The sequence below is a fragment of the Convolutriloba macropyga genome, chromosome 3 (assembly GCF_964194025.1).
Source record: "Convolutriloba macropyga chromosome 3, txConMacr16.3, whole genome shotgun sequence".
NCBI classification, from domain to species: Eukaryota; Metazoa; Xenacoelomorpha; order Acoela; family Convolutidae; genus Convolutriloba; species Convolutriloba macropyga.
The window spans coordinates 59,566,812-59,592,376 of NC_134470.1; the positions used below are offsets into that span (position 1 = coordinate 59,566,812).

The following is a 25,565-nucleotide window of genomic DNA, read 5'->3' on the forward strand; positions in this document are numbered from 1 at the left end:
ATGGGTTGTCGATATCTGTGTTCAATAAAAATGGGATCTATCACCTCCCTCCCCCCCCCCCACTCACCACTACTGAAGTATCTATCTGTGTTCAAAGAAATGGGTTATCGGAGATGGTTATAATCAGTAGAGATCATTTTAAGTAATTAAACTTTGAGATCAAAGGGTACCTTGAAGTAGGGGAGTTTCTTTGTCCTGTGAATTCCGCTCTTCTGACGTTGAACAACATTCTCCCAACAGAGGCTTGGAGGAAGATTCTTCAATTTGCATTTTTGATTTATCCATTCTTTCGTCTTTTTTGTCCCGATAATACGAATAAACCAACTCAAATATCTACATACCAATTTTTCTAATCCACTCCTATACACCAATGTATAACAGAATGCAAAACATAATGTAAACCAAAAATCGCAAAATCGTATTTAGATTTCGTTTCGGGTGCTGTTAGTTTTCTGTGAAATAAATCATCCAGGTCATTTCGCCTCTATGATCGTAATTTGTCAATTTTACGCCAGTTTTTGTTAAATTATTCATGAGTTGATGACAAATTTCCCTCTGTCCTTGTTTCCGTTTCCTATTTTCTGCTACAGTGAAGCTAAAATATTTCAAAAGTGAAGTGAACAAATTGCACGCATAATCATTGCCAAGGGAATAAACATGCAAAACATGGATAACAGACAATTATTTCCCAACCAATCACCATCAAAAGTACCTCCAAGTAAATTCAACTATCACCCTGTTATGGCCAGGTCATAGAAATTTTCCTAGAAAGAACATCTAAAACAAGAATTTTAGCTTAATCTTCAAGGAAGAACGCAAAAAATTCTTGCAAAATTATATGCGTTTTAATTGAATAAAAGTAGTTTTTTATTGAAAAGAAAAATTCAGCTTGATCAGTGTATTAAAGCTCGCTTAGCTAATTTCTCAGCTACACCCAATTATATACTATAGATGCGTAAACGTCTCAACCCGGGTTGCCCATAAGGTTAAGACCTGTGATCACTTAAGATTAACTTACGATTAAAGGTTGTACTTAAGTTTAACTTGAATTCTTAGGTCTCGAACGGGTTATATGTGACGCGGATCGAGGCGAAAAAACTCTGCGAAATTATACCAAATTCTCACAGGCGTTGACCAGATATACTATTATGTGTTGCCTGCCACAAATGTATACACTGTAAAAATCCCAAAAAAGTAAGATTTGCGGAGAAATGCTGTAAAAAAGATGAAAGAATTGCGTTGAACGCAATAAGAAACCACTGCCAAAAACCGCAATGGTTACAAAAATTTAAGTTAAATTTACAAATAACTTTACTGGAGAAAAAAGAACAATTTAAACGCTGAAAATCGTACAAAGTTTCATCTCTAAACTAGTAAAAGTGTCTATCGGTTCCATTTTCAATCACGCTATTTAAAAATTGAGATGAGATTATTTAAAAATTGAGCATGCAGTTGACAAAAGTTCACAATTTTTACAGTAAAACTGAAGAAATTTTGCCTATAGCAACAGTATTAGTAGCAGCAGTAGTTTTTATTCTCCTATGATAACTTACGGTATGTTTTAAATTTACTATTTTTGAATAGCTTCAACATCAAGAAGAGATGGATAACAAACGGAAGCTCACATTTTTTTGCTTGCTCTTGTATTTTTTCCGACTCTTGTAATACTTGCTTTGTAAGTAGACGTCTCATGTACTTGTCGACACACCAAAGCTCACTTGAGAACTTCCATAAAATTTAAGAAACAATATGCAGATTTTTGAATGGTTTTTCAGCTTTGATTTTACATTGTTTTTAAAGGTTTTGAAACCTGCTGAAAAACTCCTACTTGGCAACTTTGCTGAGTTGTTTGGTAATGAATTGTCCGCAGTCTAGCTCTTCTTTAAAGCTAGCAGGATGAATTCTTTTTATATCTCAAGACCCAGCAGTTTTTCTGCCCAAATCTTCCCAGAGGAAAGATTTTATGAACAACAGTTTTTTGAAGCAAAAAATTTAGGGGTCCCTATCTTCGTCCAGCAGCAAACTCCGCCCAAAAAAAAAACAAGTTGGTTCATTTTTTTGAAAGCTCCAATTGAGCAGAACAGCCAATTTTAAAGATTAATCGGAGCCCTGAAAAATTAAGATTTTTTCCTTAATTCTTAAAATTAAAGCCTTCAAAATTTTCAGTGAAAACTATTGCGACAGGAGCTCATTCTCTTATTAGAAAAATATTTAAAGAATAGACGAATATGCTTTCTGGTATAAGCACCGTGCAGGATATCAGCAGAGAAGCTTGAAAAATTCACTCCAAAAAATTGACTTAATATCAAATGCTGTTCAAGATAAAATGCATCAGGGCATTTTGAAGCAAATGGAAACAGAAGACAAAAAATTGAACTTTTTATCTCTCTATCGTTTTCCCAAGAATCTGCAAAAATATTTATTATGAAAAAATGATGTGTTTTCGTCGACATCAAAAATATTAAAATTTTGTAAAATAACAAAATAGAAAACCTTGAGTTTCAGGATTGTATAGTGCAAAATTCATTGTATCTAAAATGTTAATATGAGAATTTTTCCCCACTGAATTGTTTTTGGTTTTAATAAGTCTATTCTCGAGATACAGAAAAAACTTTTCAGTTAAAGTTTTAAAAGCACGGTTTATTTAAACTATTCAGGAAAATCAAATTTTATTTCTCCCAATTTTCGACATTAAGACTGTTTTTGTTATTCTGAGTTTTTATTAATTTCAAAGCACGTTATAAATGTATGCCAGTGAGTGCCTAACGCAATAAAAATGTCTATCAAACAATGCGTTTTAAGAAATAGGAAATTCTTATATTAGTATGGAAAATAGAAGCAAAATATGAAAAACCTGCTCCCGTACTATATGATTCAATACTGTAGCATTAGTTGTTAAAAGCTATCGAAGATGACCAAAAAAAAACGGAAATTGAAAAAAGTTTTATTATTGAAAACCTAATTTTATCATTTGTTCAAAAAACAATATAAAAAATTTAAAATTGTTTAATAAAAAAATTAAGCAGTTTGTTGAACTTTGCACAATTAGAAATTTAACCGTTTTGTTCGACAATTCACCAGAAAAAATGGTATTGTTTTCACAACCTTTAATGCTATAAAATACAGTCATTTACTATTGAAAAGTATTTGTCTTCACTAATATTCACCTCAAACCTTGCTCAAAATTCATTCAAGATAATGTACATTTTGACAAGGAACATATAAAAAAAACTGAAAATTGTTTGTCCAGAAAACAGTTGATTTTGAATTATTCTTTAAAACATATTTTACATCTTCTACAACAATGATGTTTAACCAATCAGTCAGAACTAAGAGCTTAGATGAACCTGTAAGCTGTAAAAATCCTACGATTGTCATAAATTAATTTTTTGAGTAGAAATCTCCCATATGGAAGATATCTAAATATGAGAAAAAAATGAAAACCTCTGGAGTAAATGCTACTAACATAGTGATAACGCAATTTTCTACATAAGTTTTACAGTATTTTGTACACATTATATTTTGTCACTGATTATTTTTCCAACAACAAACACCAAAACAACGAGAATAGTTGATGTCATCATGCAACAAAGGTAATATTAAAAAATTGCACAGAGCAAGCTACAATATTTTGAGGCGTAAAAGTAATCACATAAATTTGAAAATGAATAAATACTTCATTTTGTAGTCCTTGCGGGCACTGTTTTTCAAAATCTCCGTTTGACGGATCTGATTTTTTTTGTTTTAAAAATACTATAACTGCTTACACAAAACAATGACCAGAAGCCATATAGAACCATTATTTTATTAATAAGACATAAATAAAATCTACGCGATATTTCGCAAGAGAAAATGCGACCTCTAATTTTGCTGACACTACCCAATTTGTGGCCAGAATTTGATTGAAAATGGCCAATCTCAAGAAAACCATTTTTTAAATCAAAATTTTTAAAACCGTAAGACATATCAAGTTTTCCAATAAAAAACCAGTAAATTTGTTAACATGTTTTTGCCTGGAAAATTTTAAATATGTTTAGTGAAACTTAGTAAAGAGACTTCAAATCGACAACGAGTACGACCAAACCAAATACTTCACAGAAAATTTTACGCAAACAATGTTGAAGCCAAAAAACAATATGCTTTTCAGTGAAACTATCATGTATGTTCATTGGCCTTCATTTGCAGTAAAGTTGACCTGTCCATAATTTGGGTTTGATTTGAAATCATTTAGGGGTGCAACTAAATTAAAGAACAAAAGAAGCTTATGTATTCACAAAAAAAAGTACGGCATGCAATTACAGTCAGAAAAAAAATCGATTTCTTCTGCTATGAAACTAAACAAAAACTTAATTTACTCTTATTGTTTCTCCATTAAGAGAAACAACGTTCCGAATGTTAGAGAAATAGCTAATTGGACCAAAAGCCAGTATAATAAAAATAAATTGCGAATTTTAGATTTTAATCCCGTTATATAACCAAAAAACATCCTTTTTCAAATGAAAGCCTTCATTAGTTCCTTTAATAGCTGAATCAATATCAAATTAGACATTTTAGACAACATTAGACCAATGAAAACATTCCATAATAGTTTTTGACAAACGGAAACCTTAATTTATCGAACATAATTTATGCATTTCTTACAAATATCGCTTTAAATTAGCTAAAGACCTCAAAAATATTGTCTACAGCAAACTTTCTTAGGAACCGCAAGTACAATTAGCTTATACCTGAACGAAAGAAGAAGTTATCAGCTGTTTTCATGACTCCACTACCCGTCAAATTGGAAAAAGTGGTCAAAGTAGGCATATTTGGTGCCATATTTTGAGAAAAAAGAAGAAATTTCAGAAGTTTTTAAACATTTAGCATAGAATTAGGCAAGAACAGTTTGTCTGAACAATTCGCCAACTATTTTTTTCATAAATGTCAAGCAAATAAGACTATCGTTATCAATTTTTTCACATTTTTAGAAAAAAATTCCGGAAAAATATTTAAGCAAACACTATGAAAATTTTGACCAAAGCAAGAGGAGTTACACTAACGTTCACAAATTTTAATACCTCCGCAACTCCTCGGCAAAAGCGAAATTCAAACCAACATTTCTAACTTGAAATTCTGCGCTTGAGAAACTTTCTAATGATATCACTCACAACCCTGTACGACCAAAATATCGACCGGCAAAATTTGACTGAACAAAAGAACCAGTTGAGCATATAGTTCCTCCCCCACTAAAGTTGGCCGGAAGAGTTACAAAGGTAGAGTTATTCGAGACTAATCAATCCTGCCGATAATTAAATAATCAACCCCTCTTCTTTGACTTTTCGGTCCTAGCATGTATGTCAGTTTTAGAAAGAAAAGAGATAAGATGACTTCATTTCAGGTCTTGTAGGCGCAATTAACACTTAGTGTTGATATTTTTGTCTTGTGTAATTGTAACATTAAATAAATGACAAAAAGCAAGTTTTTAAAGTCATTACGCTTTTCACTACTCGCTAATTATATGTCACAAAGATTGAGTAGTGAAGAGGGTAATTATGATAAAACATTCATAACAGAGTGTTTGTTCACTTTGATTTTTCTCTCTACTGCTCTGTAATGTCCAAAAAATGAAAAGACCCTAAAGATATTATTAAAAAAAATGAGCGAATTTTAAATTTGAAAATCAATTGATATGCTCCAAGGACATCTGCTTCCTAAGAATGAAAAACCTAATTTTTTACTTTAAAATTCTTTCTGGAGGAGAAGGCAAGTAACTGAACATGGAGAATATTTTCAACTATCGATCGCCCCCTAGTAAAAAGGTCGAAAACTAACAAATTTTGACAGAAGTTAACTGAGCAATTTGGAGCTTTCCGGTAGCAACTTTTATATATTCTGACACTGAGAAAAAAGATCAGTTTCATAGATCAATTTCGAAATTTTCATTTTAAAGCTTTCCTCGCAATCATAAATCAATTTCAAAATTTTTATTTCAAAGCTTTCCTGGATATATCAAAAACGCCTGGTTCATGAGACAACAACGAATGTTATGTTAATAGTGTTCTTCGTTTCCGCTTGCAGAGGCAGAAACTCAACTAGCAATAATTATCAAAAGAAGTAAAAATAGTCGCTAAAACAGAGAAGGAGAACTACATGTGATAGCGATTCCCATCATTTTTGGAAAAAAGTAAATAAAACACACATGCTTTTTAGAACATTACTGTTGAGGTTACTTGCTTTTTTCATGTTAGGATCCGTATTACTAAAAAATTAAAAAGTGGGTGCTAATTCCGGTGCAGAAATAACGAATACAGACAATGTTATAATGAATCCAGGTAGCAGAGTTATAAAATAAAACAATAATAGGAAAAACCGTTCAAACCAACCATATTGATTACAGCACAAGGAATAAAATTCCAATATTTCTTCTAAAAAAACTTTGTACAAATTATGTTAGAAAGAATCCTGATTTTGCTTCAATTTTAGCAGTTCTGATTCCAGTCTATTACCCAACAGCATTGTTTTCAACACAAAGTTAGAAATTTTTAAAAAAACATTGAAACGTCTTATATTTTAATAACCAGCTCGTTTCAATATCAGACGTTGTTCGTTAGATCTTAGATTTTTACCTTGAAGTAGATTAGAAAACACACAATAAGAAAAATCCTGATCAGTTTTAATGAGAAAATCTATTTTTATCATAAAAATTTCTTAGTTAAAATTTAGGTTATGTTAACAAATTGGCAAGAACAAAACATAAGTTTGCGTTCTGGTCTAATTAGTTCTAACCTTGATAAAAAATGTTTGTATTAGATTATATGGGCAAACTTTACAAAAATAAAAAAAAATGTCTGTAGAAATTCTAGAACCACCCCGAAACCGAGTGTCATAGTATGTCATTACTGATTCATGCCATTCCAATAGTAAAAGTTTATATCAGTACTGAATCATGCTAATCTAAGAGTTTTTTCTTTTCTTTTGAAGTATGGTCAGAATAAACTATGAATCGTTCTTTGCAATAAGCTTTTAATGACATCATGTTTTTGATTCCTCATTATGCTCATATTAGTTTCCCTAAAAAAAGACAATTTCGCAAATTTTCTAATGATATTACTCGCAACCCTTTACGACGAACATATCGACCGGCGAAATTTGACTGTACAAAAAACCAATTGAGCATATAGTTCCTTCCCCACTAAAGTGAGCCGGAACAGGTACAAATATGGTGTTATTCGAAATCAATTAAACCTGCCGATAATTAAAAATGATACCGGTTTTCTGAGTCTTTTCAGTTCTAGCATGTATGTCAGTTTTAGAAGGAAAAGAGATAAGATGACTTCTTTTCAGGTCTTGGAGGCGCAATTAAGAGTTAGTGTCGATATTTTTGTCTTGTGTAATTGTAAAATTAAAAAAATGACGAAAGGCATGTTTTTAAAGTCATTACGTTTTTCACTACTCGCTAATTATATGTCACGAAGATTGAGTTGTAAAGAGGGTAATTATGATTAACAACGGCACGACTAACATTCATAACAGAGTGTTCACTTTGATTTTTCTTTCTACTGCTCCGTAATGTCCAAAAATGAAAAGACCCTAAAGATAATATTAAAAATTGGAGGAATTTTAAATTTGAAAACCAATTGGCTATGCTCCAAGGACATCTGCTTCCTATGAATGAAAAACATAATTTTTACATGAAAACTTTTTCTGGAGGAGAAAGCAAGTAATTGAACTTGGAGAATGTTTTCAACTGTCAATCGCCCCCCTAATAAAAAGGTAGAAAACTAACAAATTATTACAAAAGTTAACTGAGTAAATTGGAGCTTTCCGGTAGCAACTTTTATTTATTCTGACACTGAGAAAAAAGGTCACTTTCATAGATCAATTTCAAACTTTTCATTTCAAAGCTTTCATCGCAATCATAAATCAATTTCAAAAATTTCAGTTCAAAGATTTCTTGGATATATCAAAAACATGTGGTTCATGAGACAATAACAAATGTTATGTTAATAGTTTTCTTCGTTTCCGCTTGCAGAAGCAGAAATTCAGTTGGCAATGTTTGGTCAATTATCAGAAGAAGTCTGTAAAAAAAGTCACTAAAACAGAGAAGGAGAACTACATGTGATAGCGATTCCCATCATCTTTGGGGAATAAAAGTAAATAAAATACACATGCTTTTTAGAACATTACTGTTGAAGTTACTTGCTTTTTTCATGTTAGGATCCGTATTATTAAAAAATTAAGAAGTGGGTGCTTATTCTGGTGCAGAAATAACGAATACAGACAATGCTATAATGAATCTAGGTAGCACAGTTATAAAACAAAACAATAATATAAAAAGCCGTTCAAACCAACCATATTGATTACAGCACAAGGAATGAAATTGCAATATTTCTTCTAAAAAAACTTTGTACAGATTAAATCAGAAAAACTCCTCATTTTTTTCAATTTCAGCAGTTCTGATTCCGGTCTATTACCCAACAGCATTGTTTTCAACACAAAGTTAGAAATTTTTAAAAAAAACCTTGAAACGTCTTATATTTTAATAACTGGCTCGTTTCAATATCAGACGTTGTTCGTTAGATCTTAGAATTTTACCTTAAAGTAGATTAGAGAACACACAATAAGAAAAATCCTGATCAGTTTTAATGAGAAAATCTATTTCTATCATAAAAATTTCTTAGTTAAAATTTAGGTTATGCTAACAAATCGGCAAGAACAAAACATAAGTTTGCGTTCTGGTCTAATTAGTTCTAACCTTGATAAAAAATGTTTGTATTAGATTATATGGGCAAACTTTAAAAAAGTACAAAAATGTCTGTAGAAATTCTGGAACCACCCCGGAACCGAGTGTCATAGTATGTCATTACTGATTCAAGCTATTCCAATAGTAGAAGTTTAAAGCTTTACTGAATCATGCTAATCTAAGAGTTTTTTCTTTTGAAGTGTGGTCAGAATAAACTATGAATCGTTCTTTGCAATAAGCTTTTAATGAACATCATGTTCTTGATTCCTCAATATGCTCATATTGATATCCCTAAAAAATTAAGTTTTGAAACTTTTCTAATGATATTACTTACAAGCCTGTACGACGAATATATTGACCGGCGAAATTTGACTGTACAAAAAACCAATTGAGCATATAGTTCCTTCCCCAATAAATTGGGCCGGAACAGCTACAAATATGGAGTTATTCGAGATCAATCAAGCCTGTCAATAATTAAAAAACGGTACCGGTTTTCTTTAACTTTTCAGTCCTAGTATGTTTTTCAGTTTTTGAAGGAAAAAAGTTAAGATGACTTCATTGCGGGTCCTGTAGGCGCAATGGAATTATCGGACAGTTACTGTTGAAATTTTTGTCTTGTGTAATTTTAACATTAAACAAATGACAAAGGCAACTTTTTGAGTCATTAAGCTTTTCGCTGCTCGCTAAATATATTTCACGAAGATCGAATAGTGAACAGGTTAAGGATGATTAAAAGTTCTACGACCTACATTCATAACAGCCCGGGTCGAGGTTTGGCGGAAAATTTTCTTGCGGTAACAGAAAATTTTTTTCACTTCGTATTTTTTACATCTTTTTGCGAATAATGCGATAAATCGCGTTGAATTTTTCATTTTCACCGCGTTCTCAGTATTCTGACAAAGACAAATCTTCCCTACAAGTGTTCGATCCACTGACCTCATGTATGCCTTCAGCCGCCTATTCCACCTTGCACCATGCGCCAACTTTCATTTAATTTCTTGATACTTCCTGTGAATTTAAATCAGATTGAGTAAACGTTGGAAAGGAAACGCGGCAAATTATTCTAAGAAATGCGGTGAATTTCGCGGTAAATTTTTGTAAGAAATTCGGTCAAAAGCGGCTAATTAAATTTTTTTCACCGCATTCACCACTTTCACTGCATTTCTTACATTAATTTGTAACAAAATTTGATGCAGTGAACTTTTGTAAAATTGCGGTAATTGTTGTGGTGAATTTCTGTAGGAAACGCGGTGAAACACGGTGAAACACGGTGAATTTTTTTTTCACCGCATACACCGCTTTCACTGCATTTCTTACATTAAATTGTCCCAAAAGTTGATGCAGTGAATTTTTGTAAGATATGCCGTGAATTTTGCAGTGATTTTTTGTAAGAAATGCGGTGAAATGCGGTGAAATTTATATTGTCACCGCATTCATCGCAATCATTGCATTTCTTACAAAAGTTCACCGCAATCACCGCATTTCTTACTAAAATTTTTCCAAAAACCTCGACCCGGGAGTTTGTTCACTGTGATTTTCTCTCTACTGCTCTGTTATGTCCGAAAAATGAAAAGACCTTAAAGATGTTACTAAAAATTGAGCACAATATAATATTGAGAACCATTTGACAGTGCTCCGAGGACATCTGCTTCTTTTGAATGGAAAACCTAATTTTTACATGAAATTTTTTTGGAGGAGAAAGCAAGTAACTGAACGTGGAGAATATTTTCAAGTATTAATCGCCCTCCTAGTATATTGGTAGAAAACTAACAAATTTTGACAGAAAATAATTGAGTAATTTGGAGCTTTCCGGTACAACTTTTGTTTATTCTGACACTAAGAAAAAATATCAGTTTCATAGATCAATTTCGAAATTTTCATTTTAAAGCTTTCCTCTCCATCATAGATCAATTTCAAAATTTTCGTTGAAAGTTTTCCTCGTTATATCAAAAACGCGTGGTTCTTGAGACAACAACGAATGTTATGTTAATAGTGTCCTTCGTTTCCACTTGCAGAAGCAGAAACTCAAGTGGCAGAGTTTGGTCAATTATCAAAGTAAGTCTGTAAAAATAGTCGCTAAAATATAGAAGGAGAAACATACGTGATAGTCATTCCCATCGTTCTTGGAAAAAAGTAATCAAAATAAACATGCTTTTTAGAACAGTTCTGTTGAAATTACTTGCTTTTTTCATGGTAGGATCCGTATTACTAAAAAATTAAAAAGTGGGTGATAATTCCGGCGCAGAAACAGCGAATACAGACAATGACATAATGAATCCATAACACAGTTATAAATTAAAACAATATTTCGAAAAGCAGTTCAAACCAACCTTATTGGGTGTAGCACAGGGACTAAAATTCCAATATTTCTTTTTAAAAAACTTTGTACAAATTAAGTTAGAAAGACTCCTCATTTTCTTTCAATTTTTGCAGTTCTGATTCCGATCTATTACCCACCAGCATTGTTTTCAACACAAAGTTTGAAATTTTAAAAAAAACCTTGAAACGTCTCATATTTTAACAACCGCCTCGTTTCAATATCAGACGTTTTTCGTTAGATCTTAGATTCTTACCTAAATGTAGATTAGAAAACACACAATAAGAAAAATCATGATCAGTTTTAATGACAAAATTTTTTTATATCATAAAAAATTTCTTAGTTAAATTTAGGTTATGTTAAAAAATCGGCAAAAACAAAACACAAGTTTGCGTTCTGGTGTAATTAGTTTTAATCTTGATAAATTTTTTTAAAAATTAGATTATATGGGCAAACTTTAAAAAAGTACAAAAATGTCTATAGAAATTGTGGAACCGCCCCGGAACCGAGTGTCATTGTATGTCATTACTGATTCATGCTATTCCAATAGCAAAAGTTTAAATCAGTACTGAATCATGCTAATCTAGGAGTTTTTTCTTTTGAAGCATGGTCAGAATAAACTTTGAATCGTTCTTTGCAATAAGCTTTTCATGAACATCATGTTTTTGATTCCTCATTATGCTCATAATAATTTCCTTATAAAGAAAATTTTGAAATTCTGCGAATGTACATGATGTATGAGAGCATGCAAATGCGCATAAAAACACATAAAACGGTCAAGCCAATTGAGTGAGGCTAAAAATTGGAGTTGAGATTTGGTTGTGGTGTTGGTGGTGGGGGGAGGGGGAGCGGGGTTGCGGGGAAGGGGAGTTCAGGCTTCACTTGAAAGAGCTAACTGGTTTTTAAGCGACTGATTCGGCAATCTTTTATCGGGTTTTTTAGATTCTAAATACGACTTCAAACTTTTGATCAAGTATGAGAAGGAAAGAGTGCATTGTTGCGCTCGTAACGAGTTGTTCTTTTTGGAGTGAAAACACCACTAGAGCTAATTGTAGATCTATCTGGCTAGTATAGCATGCGCAGAGTGTACCCACATTCAGAGGCTGCAACCTGAAAATCGGTTACAGTGGAGAACCAGGAATTTAAAGCGCATTTCTCGAAAGGTGGTTGGCGGGGGTAAAGGTGGTTGTTGTGGTGCGGGGGGAGTACCGTGAAACATTCTGCCTTTCCCTTCTTTATTTTTGTCACTTAAGATCGATGATGTCTTTTCCTGGAGCTCTGGTGTCAGTGTCAGCCAACAGCTAATCCGAGGAGGGTCACAGGCATTATTTCCTCGGGAGAATCGAATGCAATTCCCCACCTGTTACGATGCTACTACCATCCTTCAGTGCGATGCTACGACCAGTTTAGTCTACAATGCAATTCTTCTACCAGTTTTGACCTGCAAACTGTCGAGGAAGGCGAAGCTTGCGGTTAAAAAAGACAGTAACTGTTCTGCTGTTAATAACTAACTCAGTATTAATAACCCTTTTGTCAGTTTTTAATTGTATTCACTCTTCTGTTTCATTTAACCATATATTTATTTAGATAATTGTTACTATTGGCATATGAATTCTTTCCAAGATCTAGTCGATTTCACTTTTTCATATTAATCAGTAAAAAATTGGATAAAATTTAATTATGTTCAGGGAAAATTCAGAAACTGAGATTCATGATGTTCAGAAAATGATCATGAGCAGAACTAGATGACCAATTTTTTTGTGGTTAAATCAGAAGGTAGTGGAGAGAAAAGAAAAGAAAACTATCCGAATCCGCCACATTATTCCGCTGATTTTCATTAACCCTTATTTGCTGTTTCGAATTACTTACTAGTCCGTTTTGAAAAAAAAAAAACATCTCAAAACCCCACGGTTGGGGACTTACTTTTTTCTCTCGATGCAAATAAACTTTGTAAACATATTTCTGCGTAAAACTAATGGTGTCACAGCAGTCGTCTAAGTGGACAACAACAAAGTTTAAACATTTGCAAATTTTGTTTCCTACAGACAGGATAACTTTACTTTTTAGTCAGTTTGAGCAATACAGATTCCTAATAGGCATTTTTAGAGTGTTCTTACTTTTTTGCAGACACTGGAAAAGAATTGTGAGCATACTAAAGCTAAAAAGAGGATAGAATCATTTTTCTGATTGAACTCTGGATTAATGGAATAGAAAATTAGGGCTGCAAAAGTCTACCAACTTTTGCCGCAATGTTGGAATTTCTCATTCATTGAACAGCTTTCAACAATGAATAATTCAAAACTGAAAGATATCAAAACCAAACGGATTTTTTCTTCATTAAACTTTTTTTCCAAAGTACAATATATAAAAAAGGGCGTTTCCTAAAATATATTAGCAAAAAACTTAAATTTCTTGACAATAAGTCCCCCTTTGTTTTCCGGTTTTTATTAGAAAAATAAATTTGTCACGGCAATTGAAAATATTCAATGAACAACATTTTTGATTTGAGTATTCAAAGTATCTCACCGTTCCATAATGATTTTAACTGTTTCTAATTTTAAAAAACGAATTAAATTTTTGACATATTGTTTATATGTCTAAAATTTCATACGCTATCCTATCTACTTTATCTTAAAATTATTACACCAGCTGAAAAAATCTCATCCAAAATTGTTGCCGTTTCTGAAGAAGTTTTAAAGCATTTTGGTTTGTCTATAACGCCCACAATTTCATTGATTGGTTTTCCAAATTAGCCTGGAAATTTTCGAAAATATGAAACAACAATATGCCAATATTGAATCAATGATACTTAGATTATCTTGTCTACCAACTTTATGGTATTTTACTGCTAACAGATCAAAAGGTGGCTAGCGCCGTTTCCGTAGCCAAAATGGCAAAAAAGACTCGAATTTTTTGATAAAAACGTTTTTTTTTTAATATCTTTGTAAAACACTGATAACCGATCCACCTATTGGATAATAGATACGATTGGTTTGGTGTTATCAAATGAATATCAGCGGCTTTGATAGCAATTTCATAACTCCCGCTTAATTAGAGGTGTTGAAGTTGCACTTAGCGCTCCATCTGATTTGGAATTCTAGATTCATTATTTTTTTCACTAAATGAACAGAATTACAAAGAACAGAAAGAGCATTAATAACAAAACCGTTAAATATTTCTTAAGTTTTGCATCTGTCACTCAATGAAACCATTATGTGTAAAAACAAATTTCTAAATATTTACATTGTAGAAAATTTTTTTGTTGTGCTTTTGAAGTGACGACTTCATAATACAGTTTGAGTACGTTACGGTTTCTAAATATTAAATTGTGAATTTTGAACAGCAAAACATTTTGTACTAAATTTCCCCAATTCAATGGGCATCCTCAGTTATCATAGTATTCTTTGACCAGATTTTAATTTCATTGAAGGAATTTTATACACTTGTCGTATATGTTACTTAAAAGATGACACAAGTGGTATCGCAATCTATATTTTTGAACAATTGTTTTTTGCATGCTTTGGGGCTTTGGTAACCCGTGCCGAACTCCACTTGTCAATCAGTACTAGGCAAGTATGAGTTCAATTGGAAATCAGTTGTAATTTAGAGACTATTCATATCACCACTACGACTCTTCAGATTTAGATTAGATCTCATTTTAAAGTGCTCTAACTTAAATGGTATGAAACTGAAAAACAAAAGTTGTAGTCCGAAATTTCACTTCTCGATAAAAAGTATAAAGAAATGCACTATCGGCAAAATTGTAGAAGTATTAACGTAGAAATCAACTAGTGAAATTTAGACGGCAAACTTTTTTGATTCTCATTTACCGGTTTTTTGTTTGATTTTTTAACCTCCAAATTGGTTCGCTTTCCGCCATGAATTGTACCTAAAAATTTTTTATCGCATGCTTGATTTACACCGTAGAACCTATAGTTATTTACAACCTATTTTCCCGATCCGAAATGGGCTGTTGATTAAAACCAATTTTTTTCAATATCTTTCTAAAAAACTTGAGAGCCGATCTATCTAATGGGCTTTAAACACAAACAGTTTGGTGTTATAAAAATAAATATCATAGTTTTTTGGGGTGTAAACTACCCAATAAAATTTTTCAGCGTTCCGCTCTAAGTTTACCTGGCTATGTTTTTTGATTTACTTAGCGCCTCTAATCGTCACTCGGCCGCTTTGGTTGAAATTCAGTATTCCTGCTTAAATAGAAGTGCTGAAGTTGCGCATAGCTCTCAATCCGATTTGGAATTCTAAAATCTATTATTTTTTTTCTGTATTTCCACAATTGCAAAAACGAGAACGAATATTAACTAACAAAATTTTTTGAGTCTCAAACATATCCTAAGTTATGCATCTCCCATTCAAAGCATAAGCCTTGTATGTGGAAATAAATAATTAAAAAATAACGAAGTAACAGCTTATGAATACAGTTTGAGTAGGTTGCGGTTTGTGTATACTGAACCGTACTTTAAAAAAATTAAATTCTGCAACTAATTGCGAAAACTCAATTATTGTCGTATTCTTTGACCAAGTTACTTGAGCATGTTACATTTGGAATATGTGACTCAAAAGATGACACAAGTGTTATTGTCATCTCTACTTTCGAATAAATGTATTGCGTGTGCTTTGGTAACCTGTATCGAATTCAAAGCGTCAATTAGTACAAGGCAAGTGTTAATCAAATTGCAAATCATTACTGTTTTAGAGACTATTCATGTCAATTATTTGGCTTATCAGATTTTGATCAATCGTCTCATTGAAAAAAATCTAACTCGAATGGACTCTTTTTCAGGAATCGAAAAATGACTGATACGGTGCTGAATCCCGGGATCGGTAGGTTCTATGGGATCGGTAGGATCTTCAGCCCTATGTCAATGCTCCATGTTTGAGTTAATTTTTTCTCATGTAAGTTTCTAATACATGTCTGAAAATATAATACCGAATTTTATGCGAGAAAGCAAAACAAAGTCGATTATGGGGTAACACAAGGTTCAGTACTTGGACCCCTTCTTTTTCTTGTGTATATAAATGACATAGATGATTACTGTAGTCAGAACTGTTTGACCTTATACGCTGAAGATACTGTTGTTAAACAAAAGGGGGAATCAACAACTAAAATTTTCAACCAATCTTTGAACCTCAAAGCAGCGGCCTAAGTCGTAAAAGATTAGGAGTAAGAATACGAAAATTGCTTAACTTCATTTTAAAATTTTATCCTAATTTTGTTTTACAAGTGCAACATCTGAGTGCAAGAGAATTTAAGCAATTCTTATCTAGTTTCAGGGACAATTTTTTCGTAGGCAACTTAGAACTTTTGCTTTGTTTTATTAACAAAAACTTGATCATAGGAAGAGTACTGGTCATCTAGAATAGGACCTTTTGGACCTATTGATGACCTGTCGAGTAGATTTGTTATTTGGGTACATTATTTATACCTTATGTGTTACAAACAAGTGTACATCCTGCTCGAGAACAATTTATTATCATAGAATACAGATAAGATGCGAATTTGCAATTGCTCATTACTAATTTAGACTTGGAGCTCAGAATGGGTTAAGAAATACTGAACACAAAACTTCTAATTTAGGTGATCTTTTGTTCTTGAGCAAGAGGATTTTTCTTCTTATCGTTTTGAACAATTTCTATTTTAAGCTAGATACAGTGTATTGAAAAAAACAATACGACAATCAATAAACGCTTTTACTGAAAATTGGATGAAAAATTGCACCTGCTAAAAGTCTTAAGAAAGTCAAAAAAACTAATAAAAAATTAGAAATAGTTTTTCTTCAGAAATCTTTATCTTTTATTGAAAATAATGTTCTCAGAACGATTTGAAGTGTTCAGTTTTTAACAGTTTGCGACCGACTCCTATCATTTGTTCTTCACTCGCTTTTTTGTTTCTTATGAGTGATAAAATTTTCTTTTGAAATATTTGCGTCTGCTTGAATTCTTATTAGCCAATGACACCATTTAGAAAAACCATTTTAACAAAAATGTGATAAAAGACAAATGATCTAGGAAACTGTCCACTTCTCCAAAATATCTTTCTCACTGCCCAAGATTTCGTCATCGATGTTCAAATGGATTGTGGGTTTTGGTGTAGGGGTAAAGAATGACATTACGCAGGCATTGTTTTGTTTAAAACTGTAAATTTCAAAGAAATACACTTCACTGAGAAAATTCCAATTAGTGGCACTCAATTAGAGCTCAGATGATTTCCATTTTTCTGAATGAATACTTTCCGAAACAAAAGAAATGACAATTAATGACAAAATAATAAGCTTACGTCTGAAAAGAACAGAATTAGGAAAGAAGTAGGAAAGTTATTAAATTTTGTCTGGAAGTTCTATCCTAATTTTAAAAAAGGAGGTGCCAAGAGTCCGTCAAAAACAAAAACTTGAAATAATTACAGAATGGGTGCAAGGACAACCAAATGGTTAGCAATGATCAGCTTCTTTATCTTATCTACTGGAAAAATGCTAATTACCCACTTATCAAGCGCTTGTGTTTCTTATTTGCCTGATACACTCTTCCTAGTACTGCCACTCATCATCAACTGAAGAAATCCATGGAACAAACAATGGAACACCTGTTTAACCCTTAGATTGTGGGGTTAAGGGTTAAAGCCAAAAATTCCCAAAAAAATTCACTCAGTTATAGTAAAAGCGGCTTCCTAATTTTAATTATTGTTTCGGTGCCTGCAAAGGTTATTTCTACTCGAAGCACCCACCGTATTTAATGAATGCTGGTGAACTAAATTGTGGCGGCATTAAGGAATAAGTTTTCATTAATTTAAAAGGGCCTTCGCAAAGCGTTTTCACGAAACTCAAAGCAATTACTTCACTATTCCCTTAATTGTGCGATGCTTTTTAAAAAGTTCAAAGCTAAATAATTGAAGAGACACTTACCTGAAATTGCAACGTACAAAACACGGGTATATAGTTCTTATGTTTTTACCGCGGTCAGTATTTTAGAAACAGATTAAACTAAAGGTTTGTACAATAAATTGACGCAAACGTTATTGAATGCGTTGTATATACGTGTCGGGGCTGTAGCTTTTGCAAATGGAAAATTGACAAAAGAGGGTGGAGTATTTTGAGGGAATATGAGGGAAAAGCAATTGAGGAAAAAGGGCTAAAATTGAGGCGAAAATGGGATTAAGAATTTCCGAGCCGAAACAATCGATCGTGATTTAGTGTTAACAGATGTGATTAAACTCATCGAAAACGCGTTAAGGCTGAACATCATTTTGTAATAAAATTTGAGAATTACGTAACGCCTCTTCAGGGGGAATTTTCCACGTTTTATAATGAAAGTTTTCCAATCTGTCTTCATAAAACCAAAGAAAAAGATTGAACACAAAATTGCGCATTTGATAAGTGCAATTCAGTTATGACGTGAAACAACGCTATTGTAAAAATGCGTTCAAGAAACAATTTCCTCATAAAAAACGGGAAACGGGAAAATTGTTATATTTTCTGTTTTGCATTTGGTTCAGGTGCATGTAAAATTTAAGGGGCGTACAACAAAATGACTAAAATTATGACGATTAAAACGTTTTTGACTGATAAACCCGAAAAATTTAAGTTCAAAGGGCAATTAATCATTACAGTAGTGCTTTTTCGGTTCAAGCAAATAAATAAACCACCAAATTAATCTGCATTTCGATAATAAAAAGTACATTTTGTAGCAACTATAAATACGTTTTCATTAAATTTTGAGCTCACAATTTTTGCCTCACCAGGAATTAACTTACGTTAATCCAAGATTAATCAGCGAAAAATGCTTACACAATAGGAAAATGGTTTCTGTACAATGAATAACATTTTCAGTTTACAAAACTGGTTTTTATTTACAAAAAGGGGAAGACAAATCATCATCCAAAGTCAAATGTATATAATCGTTTTGTGGAATAAAGCCATTATGGGCGGAGAGTATAGTAAACAATTTGTGAACAATCCGTCTAAAATACAATTTTGAACTTACCAAGCACTTTTGTTCATTATTTGTGACATTTTCAGTAGTTCTGTTTCCTGTTTGTATCACTTTTTGATACAAATTACAGGAAGTTGTTGAAATGGATACTCTTTTAATTTTCCTTGAAAAGATAGATCAAGTCACTTTCAGGAACAGATAAGGGCAACAAATCTCTTAAATCTTACCAATTAACGTCAACCATTCCGGGCTGATATGGGAAAGATCAAAAGGATATGACGCGATTTATGAATGAGTCTGTAAATGATAGTTGCAGCTATAGGAGCATCTTTAACAATCGGCAAAACAGATTTTCAGTTGGCCGAAAATTATTTGTAAAGCCGCATTCAATACATCCAATTTGAGTTTTGTGAAGGAAATTATTTCTTGTTGAAGTTTATAAACATTTGGATTAGCCGTATAAAACTTCCGAAACAGACATTTTCGTAAGTTTCCCGAATGTCATGTTCTATATTTTAGCCTTAAACTTTGTTTTAACCCCCATTGAAAATCAATTTGTAACATCGTTTTCTGTCTGGTCCACTATAACCACAAAAACTTTCAGTTTTTCAAAACAGGCGTTATATAAATATTTATAAACAGAAAATGACTCGAAATAGATAGGGAGAAAACATTTGACTATCACCTTGAATGCTTAGTATCGAGACTGCAGCGTTTTTTGGATGTTTAATTGCATGTGAACTGATGCATTCGAGTTCATTAGCTTTAAACAGAGGTCAAAAAGGTAAACCAGGGGGGTCAGAAGCAGCTGCGACAGTTCCAAAACAAGTTTCACGTGTAATTAAATGTACGGTGTTCGATGAAAAAAATGGCGTTCTCGTAAAAATCCACAAAATATGAAGAGCTTCACTAATGCTTCTTAGAGAGAATGAGAGAGAGAGAGAGAGCGAAAGCTCGACATTTTAGGGTTGTTTTTTACTGTATTTATTGTCGACTTGGATAATCGCGAGATGCACACAAAAACGGAATCTTAGTGATCACACTGAGTTATAACCAACTTTTTGTAATCATAGTAAATCATATATGTTTTGGTGGAATCTTCAAAATCGTACCAAGATCATAAAATGTCCGAAAAAAGGGAAATTTTGCAACTTTTCCGAATGTCATCTTCTATAATTTAGCTTTAAACTTTGTTTTAACCCCAATTGAAAATCAAATTGTAACATCTTTCTCTGTCTGGTCCATTATAACCACAAAAATTTTCAGTTTTTCGAAACAAGCGTTTTATAAATTTTGTAAACAGAAAATGACTCAAAATATGGAAACAACATTTGCCTATCGTCTTACAAGTTTTGTATCGAGACTGTTGCGTGTTTTGGATGTTTATTAGCATGTGACGTGATTCATTTGCGTTGATTAGTTTTAAACAGAGGTCCAAAGGTAAGCCAGTTAGATCAGAAGCAGCATCAACAGTTCAAAAATAAGTTTCAAGTGTAATTAAATGTACGGTTTTGATGGATAAAAAGGCGTTCTCGCTAACTAAAAATCTGTAAAAGAAGAAGAGCTTCCCTAATATTTGTTAGAGAGAGAGAGAGAGCAAATATTTGACAAAATAGGGTTTCTTTTTCACTGTATTTATTGTGGACCCGAATAATTCCGAGATGCACGCCATAAAAGGAGCTTAGTAATCACAGTAAGACAAAATTGATTCATAGTAATCGTACTAAATCATAAATTGTTTTATTGGAATACTGAGAGTCGTACCAAGACCATGAAACGTCCGAAAGAGGGACATTATTTGCAACTTCCCGAAAGTCGTCTTCTATACTTAAGCCTTAAGTTTTTTTAACCAACATTGAAAAAACTATTTGAAACAGCATCGTCTTACTCGTCCAATATAACCTCAAACAAAATTCAAATTTTTGAAACAAACGTAGAGAAAAAGTCTTTAAACATTTAATGACTCAAAAAGCATTACAACATGATTTCCCTATCACCTTGTAGTTTTTGTATTGAGACTTGCAGCTTTTCTTGGATGTTTATTTGCGTGTAAAATGACGGATATGCGTTTAATAGTTTTAAACATAGATCAAAGTGATGATCCAGGGTGACAGAAGCAGTGACACTTCAAAACGAGATTTAAGAGTAATTTAGTCTAGTACAATGTTCCTTGCGGAAAATGGCGTTCTCCCTTAAGTCCAAATCACAGAAAGAGCTTCCTCAATAATTGTTATATGCAGAGAGAGAGAGAGAGAGAGAGAGAGAGAGAGAGAGAGAGCAAAGATTGACAATTTAGGATTCATTAACTACTGCATTTATTGTGGACTGGTAAAATGCCGGGGAAACAGACAATAACAGAATCTTAGTAGTCACAATATTTCATAGATTATTCTTAGTGGTCATACTAAGTCATTTATGTATTTTTTGGAATCTTGATAATCAAACTAATATGATAAAAAACCGTGACTAAGCGTCAATAAAGCAAAACAGACAAGCGTGTATAAAGGTTAAGCTAAAAAACGTAAAGTTAAGCTAAAAAATTTAAAACTAACACAACTACTGATAACCAATTGAAGTAATAAATCATACTAACACATAAATGGTATTTACCAAAAAATTAGTAGCATGTCCTTAAAACAGGGAAAATGAAATTCAAATTTTCTCTCGGGCGCTGTTAGAAGGTATTGCTAGCTCCTTGCATATTCAGTAATAAAAAATTTAAACTGAAAAACCAGCTCTTTATTGAATTGCGCAATACCGATAAAAACACACACAAAAAAATTGAAATCGTTTTAGAATTGCTATCTCTAGTAACGGATACACGGTCTCTGAGGCCTGAATCAGAGACTATTTAGAGGCCAAGTGTTGTACGATACATGGGCATATAGCAGAGGGCCAAAACATGAGATCTCTCTCTGCAGAGAGAGAGGACAAGAGTTGGGTTTTTCTAGACTAAGAAAAACCCAAGCCGTAACCGGAGATAATCTTGATAACATAAATATAGAAAATTTGATAATTAGGGCAAATTATTGATTATTTTTATATTATATTACAAGATTTTGTGGGAAAAAATCATTGGCTGCGGCAATATATGGATTTGACTCCCAAGACTTGGGGACCCACTGCGCAGAGAAAATCCAAGTCCTAGATATCTATACCAAGTCCTTTTACTCGTTTCCTCCTTTCAGCTAAATTTTTTTTGATATATTTGCGTAGGAGGATTAAGAGATATCGATATCGACTGATTTGTATTTTGTACCAAGAAGAGTTTAGCTAGAAGCTGGAACCTGGCAAAAAAAACACATATCCAAAGCCAACGAAAACAAAAGTGGGTCGAATAGTTTTGGCACTAGTTTACATCATAAATTGTGTGTACCACCCAGAGAGCTAATAATTCCGTCCAAAAATACAGATTTCCAGTTACAAAAGAAGTCGGGAAAAGATTGATGTAACTGATTTGGGGGCATATTCAGTGAAATTTTTGCGAGTATTCATAAAAATATATTTCAGGTTTTCAGTTCTATCAAAAATGCAGTTACTGGTTCTTCATCTTTAAAATACCAGACCTGGGTAATTGTGATTTGGGTTTTATTTGTTTGCTCATTTTTTGAGAAATCCAACTCTTTTTTCAATACTTTTTCACCAACTGAAACTCTCAAAAATGATCTTTTTGCCGAATAAATAAATTAATAAATAAAGATTCAACTCATGAAATACGGGGTAAGTCGATCAAGTAAATTTAGCACTGTTTTACTCTACAAGCTGTCCATGACTGATTTCAAAATCGTTTTTTTCTTGAATTGATAATCTTCATATTGTGTAAAAAAATTAATTGTGTTGTTGAAAGTAATTTTTTTTGCTAAAATAAATTTCTTACAGTTTTTTTTAACAATCAAAAAATCAGAGTCTTTATGTAGACCTACCATAAGTATAATTCAAATAATTGGGAATGTTATTTAAGCAATTTCAGCAAATGCCCAGGAAAGAATGTATTTGATGACATAACAAAAAGCAATCTTTTATCTTTTTCGATCTTCTCTATCATTTTGTCATTCAGATGGCTGGTTCAGAGGGCAGTTTCTTGCGTTAATGCCTTTCTTCTATGGATTTGAATGTGTTTGTCCAGAAAAATTTCAATAAATAGGTTATTCCTTAAAAAACGTTCTTTTTAAAGGCTGAAGAGGGTTTTTGCAATTGAGCAGGATTTCCTGCGTTCTAATTTGGTTTTCCAGACACTATTCAGGTCCCTGTAATGACGATTACAGGTAATCCAACAATTTTTCTTTTTCACAGTTTCATCGAACTATTGTGGATGTTGTTCTGTATGAAAACACAAAAAAGGCGGAGTGGAAAACTTTTTCCCATCCTCGACGTGCAGTTTTACCATGACCACTAACACCCAAGTGGACTTAGATTACGCCCAGATACACGATAATAACGCTAATTTCTGCATTTTGCCTCCATTTAAATGGAGTTTTGCCCCCCCCCCCCCCAGAAAATGGAGTTTTAATGAGTGGTTTTTTAATAACTCCTAAAATACTTTGCCACTTTACTCGACATATCTTCTCGAGAACGAAGTTAAGGTCGTCAATTTGGGCGAAACGTGACAAGCATTTCGGTTGTTTTTCGTTTTGGTACGGTACCGTTATATTAAATTATCTCCTCCAGATACCCGCATTTTTGAAAACTTCGTGTCAAATGCTTTTCTTGATTCAACAGGTAAAACCAGTCACATCTAGAAGTTTAGTTCCAGCAATTGGTTCATTACATTACAGTGATAATGGTGAATCCCATCGCATTAGTTCTCTATCTCTTTTTGTGAGTTAAGATGGCCAGTTTTGGTTCTGCATGTCACCTGTCCAAGCCTCATGTCAGAGTGGAAGGATATGTCAACTATCCAATATCTCACCGTAGAATGAACAAATTTCAAATTTGCATAAACTTTTGAAGGTTTTATATCAAGCAGCAATTTCCCGTATTGCAAGTTTGTTTCCATTTTGTTTGGTCAGTTTTAAAATATTGACCAAAAATATTCCGACATTTTGACCCCATGGAGCAAGAAAAAAACTGTGGCGACACGGACTGCCCGACTTAAATTACACTTTGGCAGTTGTGTGAGTGCTTTCACAAACTCAGTGAACGTCACTGATAACGCTGACTAAATGTTTTTATTTGACTTTTTGAAATTGTTGGGAGTTGTGGTTGGTTGGGCTGGCCCAGGTTCATTATCTGGTCATTTGGAACTCAATGCTCGATGTTTGTTATCTGAGCCTAGAAAAACAGTTCTGCCTATTGAGTTGCATATTCAGAGAGCTCATTAGACGTGTTTTCTAACGATCTTTTCAAAGTTGGAGATTTACCGATAAAAATAGTAAATTTGTCTACGGGCACGATAAAAGTCCCAGCTTTTGACTGACTGGGGTCGTCTTTTGCTAAAAAGAACTTTTTTTAAAAAAGAAAAATTACAATTTAATTTGATGAAGAAAAAGTTTTGATGGCATACATATAGCAAATTTTCGGTTTTAGAAACATAGTGAGCATGGCACACAAGCAAATACTAATTTTTGTTAATTTGACCATTTCTGAGCTGATTCATATAAATAATTTTGTTCCTGTATCATAGGAAAAAGCTTTTTCAACCTCTCTGAGTTCCACGCCGATGTACTCATGCAAAAATTCGGTGTTGATGGCTTTCCTGGGACTCTTTGTGCTGTGGAAGTTTAAATTTTTATTTCTGACTTATCTGGAACTCTTTTTATGGTGCGCGTTTTCAGTCCCGGTATATCTGGGACTCTTTACTGTGTGCTTGTTTTAAGTTCGGGCTTCTATGGTACTCCTCTGCCGCCGGTGTTTATTTTTAGTTCTGGCTTATCCGGGTCTCTCTACATTGTGCTTGATTTTACTTTTTAAATTCGGCTTATCTAGGACTCATTGAGCTGTGCATGTGTTAATTCTGGGCTTTTCTGGGACGTCTTTCCTGGTATTTGTTTTCAGTCCTGGCTTATGTGGACACTTTGTGCTGTGCATGTTTTAAGTCCGGGATTACATGGATCTTCTTTGCTGGTGCTCATTTTAATTGCGGCTTATCTGGGAAACTTTGTATTGTGCTTGTTATTAATTCCGGCTTATTTGTGACTTTTTTCTGTGCCTTTGCTAAGTTCCAGCTTATTTGGACTTCTTTTCTGGTGTTTGTTTTCAATTCCGGCTTATGTGGGAATCCTTTTATTGTGCTTGCTTTTGGTTCTGGCCTTTATGAGACTTTTTTCTGGAGCTTGTTTTCAGTAAGGGCTTAAATTGGACTCTGTATTGTGCTTGTTTTTAGTTTTGAGTTCCCGCTTATCTGGGACTCTTTTATTTGCGCTCGTGTTTCGTCCCGGATTAACTGGACTCTATGCGCTATGTTTTTTAAGTCGGAGCTTATCGGGGTCTTGGTTTCTGGCCTTTTTGTTTCCCGTTCTAGCTTATCTGAGAACTTTTGTATTGTGATTGATTTTAGTTCGGGCGTGTTTGGGACTTCTTTTCTGGTGCTTGTTTTAATGCCGGCTTGTCTGGGACCCTTTGTATTATGCTTGTTTTAAT

The 25,565-nt window shown here is 33.2% G+C and overlaps 1 protein-coding gene across 1 annotated transcript in view; it reads right to left on the bottom strand.

Annotated features, from left to right (window-relative positions):
- Positions 1-18,812, bottom strand: part of LOC142336680 (uncharacterized) — a 109,342-nt gene extending 90,530 nt beyond the window's left edge. Inside the window, exons 1-2 of the mRNA XM_075385590.1 lie at positions 17,960-18,812; positions 171-595 (exon numbers count right to left, since the gene is read on the bottom strand). Coding sequence (XP_075241705.1) covers positions 171-285 — 115 coding nt within the window. The 5' untranslated portion in view covers positions 286-595; positions 17,960-18,812. The remainder of the gene's footprint in view (positions 1-170; positions 596-17,959) is intronic.
- Between the last annotated feature and the right edge of the window lie 6,753 nt (positions 18,813-25,565).